Here is a 16,128-nt window from a genome sequence, read left to right as displayed (position 1 = left end):
CTGACTAACTGCGTTCATGGCACCCACATTTCCCCTATGGTGTCACAATGAGTAAAGCCAGAGGTGAGGCACACACAATACACTTTAATAAATGCAACAGAGACAGTATCAGAGCAGAATGGCAGAGAGCCATCAATGCCAAGTGCCCAGGCGAGAGTCACTGTCCAGGTCCCTATGTATAGATTGGCGGGCAAGGATAGTAAAGATACTGGTTTTACAGGGGAAATCTGGGGCTCTCATTTCTATCCCTCCTTCCAAAAACACTTGTGTATGAATTGCTTGAAAGCAAGACCCATGTCTTACTCATTTTTGCATTTTAAACAAAGTACCTGGAACTTAGAGGGAATCAATTCATGTTTGTTAAATCAATTAATAGAAGTGCATTTCTTCTGTATTTTACTCTGATCTCTGCTAAGAGCTTGGAGAGTAAGTATTTAGATGAGATTTTAGAAACCCCTTTGCCTACGTCATGGGTGTCAGGGATGTCAAATCTAATTTTGTTTGTAAAATAGTAGGAAGAGCAGAAAGTACTTTTGTGGATGAGATGCTAGTTTGGGGCAAATCTAGTGCTGGGTTGAGCAGAACCTTTCATGTTTAGGTAAAGGAGTCCTGCTCTCCTTCCCCCAGGGTCTGCTTTTCTCTTGGAGAATGGAGCTGGTAACCTGTTGGCTCCCACTTTCTACTTCTGAAGGCAAAAAAAGTCAGATGAACCAAACACCATTTTCAAAGTGTATCAGTAAAAAATGAGCCCTCTATCCCTTTGCATTTCTATATCCATTTATAAAGCAGCATATAAAGCACTTAGGACCACAAACCCCTACCCTCCAGGACTTTTGTCGTTCCATCAGGCTGGAGGATAAACTAAGTTTGTTGCCTTTGAAGAAAAACTGGTTTGGGTAGCAGCAATTTAAGCAAGGCTGTGGTGGGTTAACTTGAATCACTGAGAAGTCAGAAGCCTAAGAGATAGATAGCACCTCTGTAGGCTTTCAGTTCCTTTCAGGGAGTTTAGCCTTCTTATGTCAGTCAGCCTGTAAGTGAAGGAAAATTGTCAGCGTGGGTACAGAAGCATAGACCATCAGTGCTGGAAGGAATTGTACTGGCCTATAGTCTGGGGATGGCCAGTACTTGCTATCGCTGCACCACTGCAGACATCACTAATCAATCATGGCACATCTCCCTTCTACACCTAGTCATTATCAGTGTGTCAATGTTGGCACAAGTCATGAAACCTACTTGCTCTCCTTTAGTCATTTGTAACTCTTTTGTTTTACAGATGCAAAACCCTAGGCCCAGAGAAGTGAGGCAACCTGGCTAAGGTAGCATAGTGAGTTAGTGACAAAGTCAGGACTAAAACTAGATCTTCTGACTCCTAGAGTAGCCATATGGCCTGTGTCCTTGGGACCGTTGGTAAAAGAGTCGCCTGTTTGGGAATGACTGGATATGCTTGTAAGCTGGGTTGGATCAGTCCAACACTCTAAGTCTAGAGTTGTTCCTAGATCAGGAGCTGGGACTGAGGAGTATTTGGGGGTACTGGAGAAGGAGCTTCAAAGGCAAACCTAGACCTCGCTTCGAATTTCATATCTAAATTTACCTGAAGAGGGAATGCAAGTAATAGGCAAATAATAAATGTCTCAGCCACGACTTCATATGTATCCTGAGTAGCTAGTAGTGGGGTGTTGATGACTAATGGGGGGATAGGCTCACCCCAAAGATAGTCTGATCTACACATCGGAATCCTCTGGTTAAGGATCTGGAGCTGGCATCCCTTTTATCTGGGCAAAAACAGATTCTCCTCTCCCTGCATATTCTCTAGGTCAGTCTTTAGTGATGGCCTTGCAAATAACCCATGGCCCCTTGGCCAGATAAACAAAACAGCAAAGGAAGAAGATTAATTCTTCTTATTAAGCTCCAGTTTTTAAGCTTCTGGGTTGTAGGCAGGAGTTATTGGCTGGTATTACATTATATTATACGACATAATGGGTTTGAGTTGGGCTTGAAATAAAAGGATAACAGGATGGGGTGTTGTTAGGCTGAGTATCTGAGATGACCCAACTTATTAACTTGAAAGATGTCCATCTCTATGTGTTTTCCACTTCCCAGTGCTTCTTGGTCTTTACCATTCCCAAACTCGTTTTCTCCCTGTGCAGCCTAGTTTGGGTGTAGGCAAGAATAAGAAGCCACTAATTCCTACCTTAGAAGAAAAATAACTTGGCAGTCAAGAGAAAATTGACGGCAACAGTCTTGGCCAACAGCATTCGGAGCCCCAGCACCGTGAGGGACATCATGTTCACCTTCTCGGCGTGCACTGCAGCGAACAAGAGTGAAGATGGTGGCTTCCACAAGAGATAACATTACCTTTTAGGAGCTGGGCCCACAGCACTGACACCAGCCTGCCCCAAATCACCATTATTCTTCCTGGTCTGCAAGCCCAGCTTGGTCCCAGACAGCCCTTGGTGACCCAAGGCTGCTTGCTCACACCCAGCCCGGCAAGCTTTGGAAACCCATGCTTGTAGCCCGAGCTGTCCGGGGAGAGGCAGAGGGAACCAAGGGGGCTCAGGCATGGTTTTGTTTTCTTTTGAAATCTGATGATTTTCAGCCCCATTTGACATTTACAGAGTCTGCTATAACCCTCAATTGTGAAGCTGGCCCTTTGATTTCAACTCACCTTTGAGTTCAGAGCATCTCTCTGAAGTTTGGTGTATGTTTTCAGTTTCCACTGGTTTTGGATTATCTGGAACAAAAGCAATGGTCAGGCTTACACTGGTAACCAAGAGGCTCAAAGTATTTCAGGTGTTAAAACGAGAAAAGACTTTAAGTAAGTAAACTGAGGACCAGAGGTGTGACTTGGTTAAGGTCACGCAGCACAGCTTGACAAATTGCAGCACAGTTATTTGCACAGCCGTCATACCTGGCATCCTAGGGTTTTTTTTGTTTTGTTTTGTTTTTTTTTTCTTTTCTAATTATACCATGAAGCTAACATCTAGGCATGCCTCTAATTTGTAGGAAGAACTAGGATTTTTAACCCATGAGAGGCTGGACTGCCCTTTGTTTTGGCCTTCACACTTAATTAGACTTCACATGGATTTTCAACCCCAGAGTCTAGTAGTAGGATAGTCATTAGTATTATATAAAGGAGACATCTGTTGGTAAAGAGGAGAGAAGGGGATGAAATACGATGAACTTTATCTTAGATTCCAGCTCAGAAATGCAGAGAGTTCAATTCCCAATCAATGACTGTGGGCTGTGGTTGGGCCTAAGTCTTGTTTCCAGAATTATGCCATATTAAGAGCCACCTATCAAGAGTTTACATCTCCAATTTTCCTTTCTCTCGACTTTTCTTCCCCACAATCTTAGCCCCTTGAGGCCAGATACGACCTACCTGAAGCGTTTGTTTTCGGTTCAAAGTCAGTGGAGTACTTTGTTTTCGGTTCAGTGTCAGTGGAGTACACGATTTCATCGTTGTGTTGAACTGAACATGTCACTGAATTAGAATCTGCATATCGACCAAGCTTGACAGCACTGTACTTCCCACTGGGAGTAACGGCGACAACAGGGTCAAATTCTATTATTTTCTTGGATGACTGGAGACTTATATTTACATTCTTGGGGTAGAAATCCTTCACCAGACAAGCAACATTCGTCCCATTTTTCATGATGAAAACGTGTGGTTTGACAGGGGGCTGATTTTCTGCAAATATAATCAATTTGTTTTTTGAGATGATTATCCACATTATGTTGGATTAAACAATGGTGTGTACCTCAATTTATCTGGGACCAGACACCACAACCTAGACTTTCCTGCAACCCGTAGTGACCTGGGATTGTTAGCAACTCCATCAAAGGATTACCAAGGGTAGCAGAAATGAAAGGTAGTCAGTTTGACTTCAAGTTAGGAACTACTAAGAGATGTGGCTGGGAGCAGAGATGGAAAACAACAACCACAAAAATGGGCTGGATCATCTGAATTTCAATGACCTATGTTTTATTAATTATTTTTCTGGATAATAGAGGTCAGCCTGAATACCTGTCTGTATCAGTTTGTTTATTTTAAATGCATGGGCTCTTGAGGGGAGATCAGGGCAGGTGTTCATGCTGTGCATTATGTCAATTAAAGAATCAAGGGCATGAGAAGGACTACATAATCGGTTCAAACACTATGAAGATGATAGTATAGGTGTCACTTCAGGGTGTTACCACCATTTTATGGACTGAAAGCGATTTGCTGAAGTTAAGTGGTATATCTCTCTTCCTATAGGTGAATACTTATTCTTTTGTAAGCATCCCCTACAGTTTCCTTTGAGCCTTTAATCAGAGAATAACAACTATCATTCTCAGGAATGACATAAGCGTAAAACCAGTTTAAGTCCATTTTTCTTGATTTATTCTAAGTGGAGCTGTGGAATGTTGGTCCTCATAGTTGCGTCTCCTCTTGGCCTTCTTCCCTTTCATGCCTTACCTTGGACTATCATCTCGCTGCTACTCTGTATATGCATCATTGTTTTCCCCCTTAAAACGGAAAGTCTTGAAGCTTTGAGGGAGGTAGTAATGATTCTCTCCCATTGTGCCTTATTGAAGTTTCTGCGTTATGATAAATTTTGTCTGTGAAGTCTTGGACTCTTAGGCTATCTTCAAATAACTGCTAAAGAAAGAGCCTTGTAAATGCCAACCAAATACCGGTTGGCAGGAAAGACAACCAACCGGTGAATTTTGATCTGGATCTATTCCCAATCTTAAGCTTAACTGATGATTTTTAATATCATTAACTTGTATGAATATGGCTGTTAATATTTAAAACTTAGGTAAGTTTGGCTCCTTGGTATCAAATTAAAAATATGTTGAATTCCAATGTACTTTTATTTACAATGATCTATAATCAAGACATAAGCTATTGCTATACAAAAAGCCTTGGTAATGAATATGACAATGGAGTGATTTTTCTAATGCTCTATCCTGAATCTGGATTTGAGCTTCAGCTGTGAAGCTCATGGTAGTAGCGTTATAACCAAATCAATCGGTTACACCAGTTTGAGATGGAGTAATTGCTCCTCAGGAAGTTCCTGCTGCTCACTACTTTGTAAATGGGCCGTGGCCAATCAGGGCTTTACTAGAGAATCAGCTGTTTGGAGGAATCCCTCCTCATCACTACCATCAAAATTCTTATTTTTTTCTTTTCTGGGAAGCTCGGCTAAAAGACTAGATTCTGTTCCAGTAACTCAGGGCAGGAAGATCATTCCTAAGCATCTGATTCCTTATATTTTTGGCTTTGGCTCTAGACAAGAAAGAGATTGGGGATTTTTCAAAGGGCTCTCCTGAAACCTGCTTTCAACCTATGTGAGAAAACCTTCATTGTTTTGTTTCCTGGCATAGCTGAAGCCACTGATAACAGACACTGATAAGCCTAGCAGTAACGGTTTAGAAACCACATGTTCTGTTCATTCTCCTCCCTTCAGAACTGTGACATTTCTTGCTCACTATGCTGACTTTGGTTTGAGATGTATTCTGGTTGATTTTCAAAGGAGTTATGAGTTACAGAGAAAGGAAATTCATCCATTAAAAAACAAAAACAAAACAACTCTATCTCCTTGGTTACTGAAGAGTATGACCCAATCGTAGTTCGATTTAGTTGGCTAATTAAGGTTTGCTTGGGCTTTAAAAATCTATATTTAAAGGCAATGGTCAATGATCACTTTGGACTGGAGAGACCTGATTTGAATAATTTGAACAATATAAGATAGCTGACAACACAGACATTTGAAGAAGGTCATGCACTCATGATACTGAGCTCTGAATCTGTTAGTCAGCATTTCAAATAGAGCAGAGTGTATTGATTTGGTAAAACAATTTTCTCAGACTCTATTTTTCAATGTCTATATGTTCAAAACAATTGTTTGAAAGAAAAGTGTTTTCTCTAATTCATTCTTTGGCATCATGGTTACCAAATAAAAGGCTAGCTGACTGAAGTGAGCTTTTTAAAAAAATGGAATGCATTCAATATAGTTGCTGTATGTAACCTAGTCTATTTTATATTGGACCTAAACCCAAATTTGAAATTGTATAAAATTTTCACTACTGCACTTCAAAATTTAAATGAAATATTTAATTAATTGTTTATCTTTTGAGAATTTCCAGTCTTCTTGGTTCACAAATGCAATTACATTTCAACCTGTGTTTCAAAGTGTTATTTGTTTGGACAATTGTTATTTTATTTTCCAACTTTCTCTTTTTTAATGAGTACCAATCCAATACTAAGGCTATATGCTGATAAACAATACAAAAAGTAGTGTATACCTTTCCTGAATAGTCTTTCTGAATTATAAACTTAGAAATCATCTAGCATTTCGATTCACATACTAGAGAATCCTATAGGTTCCCTAAGAATTGCAGCATCTATAACAAATGCCAGGCATAATTTCAAAGCTCTCTGCCAATGTGGGATTTAACTGGAACACTAAAATATGTTTGCTCTACCTGATTACTCCGACCAGATTAACCACCTGCCTCCTAAATCTTCCAAGCTTCAGGATATTAGTTTTCAGGTTGCAATGAGGCATGAACACTAAACACTTTAGCCAAAGGGATGTGTAAGGATAAAGTAACTTCCTGGGATATTTGGGCCAAAGTGTCGCTGCCACTGCCCCTTCTGCACCCATATGCTCCAATTATTAGTACAATTCTTCTAGATTTCTTTGTGCTTTCTGGGCTGCTCTGAAGATTTCAGAAGTAAGCGGGAGCTATAGTTACAACATGTGTTTTGTTAAAAATAGAAGTAGTTGCAGAGCTACTTCAGTGATTCAGTCTAGTGTCGCCACTCTAGCCGTCCACGTCTCCTACTATGTTTTCCCGAAAATAAGACCTAGCCGGACAATCAGCTCTAATGCGTCTTTTGGAGCAAAAATTAATATAAGACCAGGTCTTATTTTACTATAATATAAGACAGGGTCTTAATATCATATCATATCATATCATATCATATCATATCATATCATATCATATCATATCATATCATATAATACAATATAATATAATACCAGGTCTTATATTAATTTTTGCTCCAAAAGACGCATTAGAGCTGATTGTCCGGCTAGCTCTTATTGTTGGGGAAAGAGGGTAGGTATACTTTCTCAAGTAACGCAAACTGGATGGCAGCCCCAGTCCTAAGACTCAATTTATCCCTTGAAATATAGGGGAAAAAAAAATCAACTCACGGGGCTCCACGAAGAGTTTGGTGCCAGCTCCAAAAGTCATCTGCCGGGTGTCCCAGGAGCACATTGCAACACTGCTTCACAGGTAGCCAGCCTGGGGCTGGCCCTGGGGCCTGGGCTAGAACATCTGTGCCCTGACTCCCCAGCTTGGGTCCCAGCCAAAGACCCCAGAGCTCAGAGAACTACAAAGCTGCCCTTGATGAGCTCAGGGAGGCGAGCACACAGTCTCAGTTCTCTTTGAAGCTAATAATAGCTTAACTGATGGATAAGGATGTGAGCATGAAATCCCCAGCTGAGAAGCACTGGGACAGCGGACAGGGCTGAGACAGAGCAAGAGAAGAGGATGACAGGTGACCAATAGCTGCCTTTAAGATAGAAAACTTAACTCCCAGTTTATTGGGAGGTGTCTCTAAGAAGAGACACCTCTGGGAGTAGGGATGGGACTCGGCATGTTGACATGTGTTATAACGAACGTTAGAATGAGGAGAGCTTAGACACAGGGCTTTTCTCATACTCTGGTTCCCTTCTCTTGGGTTACAAATACTGCTTTTTGATTAGAAACCTAATTTCTTCCCCATCACTCAGACTGAGTCTCACAATAATAACAAATCTGCTTTTGAATTCTCTGAGCCCAGAGAAAGGCTTTCTAAGGACCTGATGGTTGAACAAGAGATTGGCAGCCGGAAGGGGAACCCAGTGGTGCTGTGTGTCATGAATGCAGGTCACAGGAGCCAGCGCTTCTTTTGGATTGCTTATTTTTGTTTTATAATTTCTCTTGGCTGTGGCTTTAGGGGGATATAGGAATCATGTGAAAATGAACTTAAAGACCCTATGGATTTCTCGGTCTCATCACCAAAATCAAGAGTCCAGCGCTAGAGCCAAAGGGAATGACAGTTGTATAGGGCCATTATTTGCTGTCAAAACGTTAAGGATTGGGGGCTTGAGTTGAAATTCTCACTCCCCTACCTGAGCTCCACATCATCATATTACATGCCATCACTGCAAGAAGAGAAAACCAGAGAAGTAAATGAGGTATCATTGGAGAGCACGGTCAGCATCCCGGCTGAGGGGCTAAGCATCAGTTTCATTTCTTTCCTTCTTCCCTAAAACTCCCAAAGGCACAGCTTCAGAGATTTGATTCTAACACTGCAGATAATTCTGAGTTTCAAGTGGAAATGATTTAAAGGGAAAATGAAACATAATACTTTTTGCTCAGATGCAATTTGCCCAACACCAATCGGATTGCAATCAGCTACAACATAATTCTGTTTCTGTCCTTCTTGTCATGGCTCTAGTCTCTCTCCCCTCCAAGATAAGAAAACTCACCAAATTCCACAATTTGCCTGAAAGCAACAGGCAATCAAGAACCCCTGTAAGTTCATATTACCCCTGAGAGGCAGAGATCCTGTTGACACTAACAGTCACTTTTAGGACTGCCAGCCTCCCTACATTCCTGTACCTTTCCCCGCTTCTTTATTTCCTCGGAATAAAAAACAAAACAAAATCTAGCCATGTAAGTGGTAATGCTTGCCCCAGTGGACTTGGCATTTTGGAAAGCGTTTGAAAGACTGTTGTTTTCTGGACTGGTCCCAGTGACTGACAGCTGGCAGTTACCCCAACTACCTGAATATAGCCCCTGGATTTCCAAACACTGGAACAGACTACCAGGGGACAATACCTCCAGGAGCGTACCCCTACTTCTTTATTGTCTTGAAGTTGGTGGCTGTGTTTCTATATTGGATGTAGGCTCCTGAACCCTCTACAGAGTCAGGGCAAACGGGAGGTGAGCACATAACTGCTCTCAGCAGGTCCAGACCAGGATGGGACCTTATGGATCATTTAGTTTGAGCCAAGCATGTTGATTTAATGCAAGTTCTCAGCAAAAAAGAGACAAGGGCAAGATTGGCTTTTGTCATTAGAAGGAAAGAAGATTCTTTTGATCTAACTCCTTCTTTAATAATATTTTTCTAATCCTCCCTCTTTTAACGCCATGGTCATGGCTCTTTTTCCTCATAAATAATGGAGAGACCCTCCTCATCTAGGGATTGCCTTTTCCCTGGTCCCAGTCCCTGACTGGAGGCCAGACTAAGGGCTTTAGTTAGGCAGTTGTAGAAGACTTTTTAATACTAATCCTCAGAACAGTTTCCAAGCATACACAGAATATTTTCTTAAGAGAAACCTAATGAATTTGTTCTTAAATTTTACCCCAACTCTTTGCAACTACAACAACAAACCCCGGTGTATTTCCAATTTAGAACCTCCCAAGAAGCTCCATTCATTCAAGACTATGCCACAACTCCAAGGGAATATACAGGCTGAAATAAAATGCATAACTTACTTGCTTCCACGATGAGTTGAGTTCCTTTTCCAAAGGTGAGTTGTGCTACCAATGCACCACTTCAGGCATCATTACAAAAAACCTTGCTACCTATTTGCCTTCTGTCTGATCCATCTGTTTTGGAAGGGGGTGGATGGAACAGAACAAGTGTGGCTGGAGACATAGAACTTTGCAAGGGTTTCTGAGATCTAAGCGTTATATTTTGGCAGCTTGTTTGATGTGTGTGGTCTTTTGAGTGTTAGCACTTAGAAAAGTCCCTAAGTTTTCTGCTTTTATCTCCTCACCATGTCATCTCCTACCTCCAGATCTTGCTTCAGGATCACATTTTCACAGGGAGAAAGGAATTATTTTGGTTTTGCTGAGATTTGCCAAATGACAATTGTCAGCAGAAACATAACTTAAGGCTTAAGTCAATCACAAAGAATTATGCCTCAGCCAGAGGTAGAAGGACATAATGATTGGAACAAAACCCATTGATGCAAAAGACTTGGAGTCTATCCAAAGGATCATAATAATTATAGATGACTACCATTTGTATAAGTACTTTACTACTTATAAACAGCTTGTGTTTATACTGCCTCAACAAACATCATTATAACAAATTTACGAGGTGGTATTATTAGATCCGTCTTACAGATGAAATCACTGAAGCTGAGTGGTTAAGATAGTGAGTGGCTGAGCTGGGTCTCACTCTCAGCTCTGCAGAGTTCAGTTTCCATCCACTGAACCAGAATAATCAATGGTAGGACTGAAAGGAGCCTCAGTAATCACTTGTCAAAACCTCTGTGGTAGCACAAGGGCATTGGGAGAGTTTTGACTCCTTTTCCAGTGCCTTTTTAATTAAATCACAGAATTCCTACTGGGTGGTAAGATGTTTATACCATTGGACTTCCTTGGTTTTCCTACTAATTGTCCCTAAGAATTGGTCTGGGTGATCATCAGGATCGTACTGTGCTACAGCTGGAAGACCTTGGAAATCATTCGGTCCAGCTAGTGGGAAACTAGAGTTCAGAGAAGTCACAGAGCTTGTCAGCCAAAGGAAGGATTAGAAAATGATCTTTGAATTCTTGGTCTAACACGCACGTCATTACACCTCACATTTACTAGAGTACAGGTTGGTCATGGCCCCCATCTGGAAACGGCAAAGGCACAGGTATTCAGTAAGCTGGTTCTCTAACGTTAGTGAAGTAGAAGGAAGACAGCAAAGGTGCTCCAGGAATGATAGAAATCCAGTAGATCCACGGCAGCACCTGCCCCATCCCGGATTTTATCAGAAACCCAGTCCCTGGTCCTCAGACCATCCCTTGTTGCTAAGTACCTGCTGGAAGGATTTTTCAACAATGTGCAAAGTGTTTTTCAGCTGGAAAAATATTTAACAAAGATAATTGCCAAACCTAGTGGTCATAATAAGGAAAAAAATGAATCACTTACTTGGTTCTACCTCCAGGTAGGTTCCTTTGCCAAAGATCAGTGGTTTTCCACAGCTGACAAACCTAGTCTAAAAACCTCTTGCTTTCTCTTTATGGCAACCCTGGCCCCAGTGGCCAAGTCACGTGATAGGCATTGGATGGGATTTTTCTGTCACATCTGGCCTAATTTCTTTTCTTCTAAGTCTTGAGGGCTGTCCTTCAGGACAAAACAGGAGGTGATTACTGTGTCAAGTAGAAATCTAAGCTTTTGCCATGTTACAATCTGAATTTGTGCTCTGAATGAGAGCTGTGGGAAAGGAGTTTCTTAGTTTGATCAGGAGGAAAGAAAGGTGGCACGCTGGTCATAGAGCAGTGGTTCTCAATCTTTAGGCCACACTTAGGTGGGGCAAAGATCTAGAGAGTCATGTACCCCATTCATCCCTGTCTTTTAGGGGAATTTCATTTCATACGCAGCCAGAGCTTTGCATCATTGCCGAGCATTGTGCAGCAGCCAGACTTCTTAGTATAAAATAGAATTAGAATCTTCAGTATCTTTTAATAATATATTCATGAATATCAATTTTTAGCAAGCTTTAATGACATACTCACACTCAAAAGTGACAGTTAAATTAACCTCTGTTGTGTATAAAAATCAGAGTCTATGAGATTGCCTGTGTATCACTCATAAAAACCAGGGAAAGAATACACACTTGCAGATCAATTTACAGCCCATAAAGGACTGCAGATCATACTTTGAGAATCATTAAAATGGAGAGCGGCTCTCAGTTCTTGTGAAGAAGAAAGATGTCAGAAAACCTGAAACCTCGTTTGACTCTATCCCACACCAAGAGTGTAATTTGGTCAAGTTACTTAGGTTCACTGAGCTTCATTTGCCTCCTTTGTAAAATGAGGGTAAGCTCTTCTATATTGGGAGGTTATAAGATTAAATAAAAGGGTGTCTATATAGCATTCTCTAAACTGGAAAGCCTAAGTGTAATAATGAGAATGTTTGTTAGGGTTAGACTCAGAGAAAATAAGTTTTACTTGAAGGATGTAATTTCACTAATTGGCAGAGCTCCCCAGGGGTAGGACTGTAGGGCAAGGTTGCTGAGGGAGAACGGAATCCTATGTCTTTGGTGGTTGAAATGAGAATGCCCACTTCTTAGGGCTATGGGTAGGGACTGGAATTCAGGTTTCTGTCTCCCTTGGTCTTTTCTCTAGGTCAAGTGTGACCGCTGGTCCATTCTCTAATCTTCCCCGTCTAATCCAAAAGCTGAAGTCCTTACAGTAGCCTACAAACCACGCCCTCCCCACTCCCGTTACCAACCTGACCTCACTTTCAAATCCTCTTCCTGTCACTCACATTCCCCCAGCCACACAGCCCTCCTTACTACCCTTCACACACCCCAGGCTGCACTTGTGTTCCCTCTGTCTGGAATTGTTCTTCTTCCAGATATCTGCATGGCTCATTCTGTCACCCGCTCTAGTCTCTGCTCGAATGTCACCTTTCCAATGAGGGCTTCTGTGACGCCTTTGTTACAAATTGCACACTGCTCCCTCCCACTAGTCGTCTTTATTCTCTTTCCCTGCTTTATTGTTCCTTCGCAGGGCTTATTGCCACCTAAAATACTATATATTTAAATACTATATATTCACCATCTGTCTTTCGCTATTAGAATGAAAGCTCCAATCAAGCATGAATTTTTGTCTGTTTTGTTCATGCTGATTTCCCCAGCACCTAGAAGAGTGCCAGGCATATAGTGACAGTGACTTGTCACAGGTTGCAGAGCTGGGACTCAAGCTTGGGTTGCAGGTTCCTAGCTTGCTTTCATTTCTATTTCCTTTTGCCTGAACCTACAGCTGACTTGTCCATTCATTCATTCAACAAACATTCATTTAGTTTATTCAATGTATGAGTATTCATGGATACAGTAAGGAACAACTTAGAGTCCTTTCCCTTATGGGACAGAAGAAGACAGATGGTAAATGAGCACACAAAATTTCAAGTGGAGATGAGCACTATAAAAGTTACAGCAGGGTAAGGGATTGTAGAATGAAAGGGGATGGTTGAGGATGGCCTCACTAGAAGTGATATTTGAGTAAAGAAAGACCTGAAGTAGGAGAGGGAGAAGGTTGTATGAGTCCCTGGGAGAAAATGGCTCCAGGCAGAGGGACGTGCAGGTCACAGGCTGGGTTCTAGGCAATGCCCACGGTGAGTGCGGAGGAATGCCAAAACTGGGAAGGGAAATGTTATTTTTCTGGAATTTTAGAAACATGTTGATAAGCCCAGGATTTTGTGGATTCCTCTTTCTTGGGGTGATGCTCTGATCCTTGTCTGGATCTTTTTGACTTTAGGGATCCTCAAGCCCCAGGGGTGTAATGTAAGGGATGGGGCCTCCCCTGGAGAATGTCTGTTTTGGTAACTGGTTTTGGTCTGGGGATAGGAGCCCTTCCTTAGTGCAGGATAGTAGTGAGGATGGCAGCTGGAAGAGAAAGAGCTTAACTGTGGCTTCAGACTCTGCAGTCCGCTTGGAAAGGAGCTCATCAGAGGCCTGAGAGGGAGGCTGGGCCAAGCAGGAAAAACCTGCGTGTGTGCCCCAATTGAACTGCAGCCCCAATAGAAAAGCAGAGTTAGCTCTTCAATGCACAGATTCTGCAATCAGATAAATTCTGGAATCAGACAGATGATGCAAATTTTGACTTTGCTAAGCTGTGTGATCTTAGGGAACCCTTCCTGCTTGGTAAAAAATGCAGGTAATAGTACCTAATTCTGTATGATCACTGTGAGAACAAAATAAAATGACATTCATTAATAAAGTGCCCAGTCCAGTGGCTGGAGACATAGTAGATACTCAACAAATAGTAGTTGATATGATGATGATATGTAATAATCCATATTATTCTGAGTCCATCTAATGGCCCACTTTTGTGAAGATGTTCCTGCTGACTGTGGCCCTTTTCTTAGCTCTTGTCATTGTCACAGTCAGTAGCACACATTTACATTGTGGCACTTTATGTCATGCTGTTTTGTCCTGGTCTCTCGTTCTGTCTTATGAAGTTAAGTGGTATCCCCAGGTTTTCTCTGTCCAGAGGGCTAAAAGGTGTGGTGGATTTGGGGCTGTGGGTTTGTGTAGACCTGTTCTGTTAGTTTTGTACTACCTGCCAGCCTGTAAGTAAGAACTTGAAAGAAGCTCTAGAGGAAAGAAAGCATCAAAAGGAAGTAGGCTTCTGCGAAGATAAAGGCCTGGGTTTGAACTGATACCTCTTTAATCCAATATTAGTTGGCTAAAAAAGCAGGCACCGTACAAAGATATTCCAGATCCTGCCCTCTCTGGATGCTGCTTATCTTTTCATTTCAAAGGAGGATGGGATTTACCAGTTCAGTGTTTCCCACACTTCAATTAATCTCGTCTCCTTTTGTTTTTTTTGGTCACATCCATCTGTCATATAATTTGCTTAATAATTTTCTTTGAATTTACTCACTTTTAAACTTCAAATGTAATTAAAAGGAAACTTTAAATTGAGGGGTTTGGCAACCTAGTTGTACTATTCTGATATCCACTAAAAGATAGTGCAATTAAAATGAAAAGAAAGTCTATCTATGTACCATCTAAAATCATGTGTTATGCATTCCACACTTAGCAAAACACTGGATCAAGTAAGTCAGTAAACAGAAGAACTTAATTTATTAGGAAGAACTTGGGTGAACAAAGGGAAATCAGGGGAATCAGTCACTAACTTTGTCGAAGATGTATATAAACTATTATTTTAGTTAGAAAATTTAGTCTAAAGGCAAAGGCCTGAATTAGTTGAGTTTTCAAAATCTTTCTATAAGTTTTTTAAAAAAATCTGAGTTTCTCTGCTCTGATTCTGCTAGCACAGTTTTGGATTTCTATCTCCTTTTGGATGCAGAGCCCCTGTCCTACTTCTCCCATAGTGGGTGAGGTCTGGGGATGCCCACTCGGTTCGGTTCCTTTGCCCTCAGTTCTATGGCTCTTTCACTTCATATACCCAGGACTGTCCTGTCCCCAGTCTTTCTCTAAAAGGAGCCCACCCCATTACACTCTTCCACCCCACCTCCCTAGAGCCTTCTCTTACCTTGGAGAACACAAGTTGAGTGCCAAGGCATCAGGCGAGGACATGCTGTTACTTTTCCAGTAGCTAGCTCAGCAGAATTGGGACCACTAACCCCACAGCTAGACTTCCCGAGGATCTTTGAAATGGGGTTTTGTATTTGTTTATTACATTCACTATCTAACTGAAAGCTGCTGCCAAATGGAGATTGCTGTCTTTTTTCCTTCAGCAAGAACAGTTGAATTAAAATATCACTTAAATGACACAGAAAGATGCCTCCTGTGTTGAGTACAATCCTTTGACGACTTTAGCACCGATTGGTTTATAACAGTTAATTAGTGAGTGGCACCATATCCTCTTAGTGAGGAAGATGAACACCACGAATGAGCCCTTAGGGAACGACTCCTGGCTGTGTCCTACAGACTTTAAAGCATTTCTTAGTTGGAAACATTACCCAATCACTTTGTTCTGCTTGGAATCTGGTCTCACTAGGAGCCAGAATGTTCCAGCTTCCTCACTTGTAACTGAGTTTTCATTTGTAGCTCAAACAATTAGAAACGGATGTCTGGAGCCAGTTCCTTTCTTCTGAAGAGGAAGGTAGCCAACACCACGGACCACTCATCATGGCCTCACCCTCTATGCCCAGGAGGCTGACTCACTTCTGAGCATAAAGTTTGGCCTAAAGAAGGTCAGAATTATTTATACCTGGTGCCACCTTATAGGCTCACCTAGACTCAGATTATCCTTGTTTCTGGTCAATTCTGACTTCACTTGGGGAGTTGAGCCAATGACTCTGTGGTCTCTACAGTCTGACCCGAATTCCATGGAGTGAGTAGAATTTTCTGTTTCGCTTGAGCTGTGTGGGGTCTTTCATAGCTCCCCCCCCCCCAAGTTTTTTTATTTTTTACACAGAGCCCCTCGCTCAGCTCCCATGCAGGGGACTAGTTCACATCTTCTCCAAAGTTATCCTTGACACTATATTGGTGCTATTACTTCCCATTTCCTGGTATTTCTATCTCTTTAGATGGAGGACGCCTTAACCTCAAAGAGCAGACAAATGAGTTACTTACTTGGTTCCACAGTCACACAGATTCTTTCCCCAAAG

The 16,128-nt window shown here is 41.7% G+C and overlaps 2 gene segments (V, D, J or C); both read right to left on the bottom strand.

The window, feature by feature from the left end:
* Window positions 1–16,128, bottom strand: part of LOC117022730 (T-cell receptor alpha chain C region-like) — a 326,986-nt gene that overhangs the window by 81,652 nt on the left and 229,206 nt on the right.
* LOC117022729 (T cell receptor delta constant-like) overlaps window positions 65–16,128 on the bottom strand; it is a 49,238-nt gene continuing 33,174 nt past the window's right edge. The window contains 6 exon segments of the C gene segment in view: window positions 65–1,028; window positions 2,192–2,305; window positions 2,459–2,464; window positions 2,666–2,731; window positions 3,380–3,688; window positions 10,972–11,013. Of these exon segments, the coding sequence occupies window positions 2,193–2,305; window positions 2,459–2,464; window positions 2,666–2,731; window positions 3,380–3,688; window positions 10,972–11,013 (536 nt within the window).

Source organism: Rhinolophus ferrumequinum, chromosome 6 (genome assembly GCF_004115265.2).
Source record: "Rhinolophus ferrumequinum isolate MPI-CBG mRhiFer1 chromosome 6, mRhiFer1_v1.p, whole genome shotgun sequence".
Classification (NCBI taxonomy): Eukaryota; Metazoa; Chordata; class Mammalia; order Chiroptera; family Rhinolophidae; genus Rhinolophus; species Rhinolophus ferrumequinum.
This window is presented reverse-complemented; position numbering and strand designations above follow the sequence as displayed.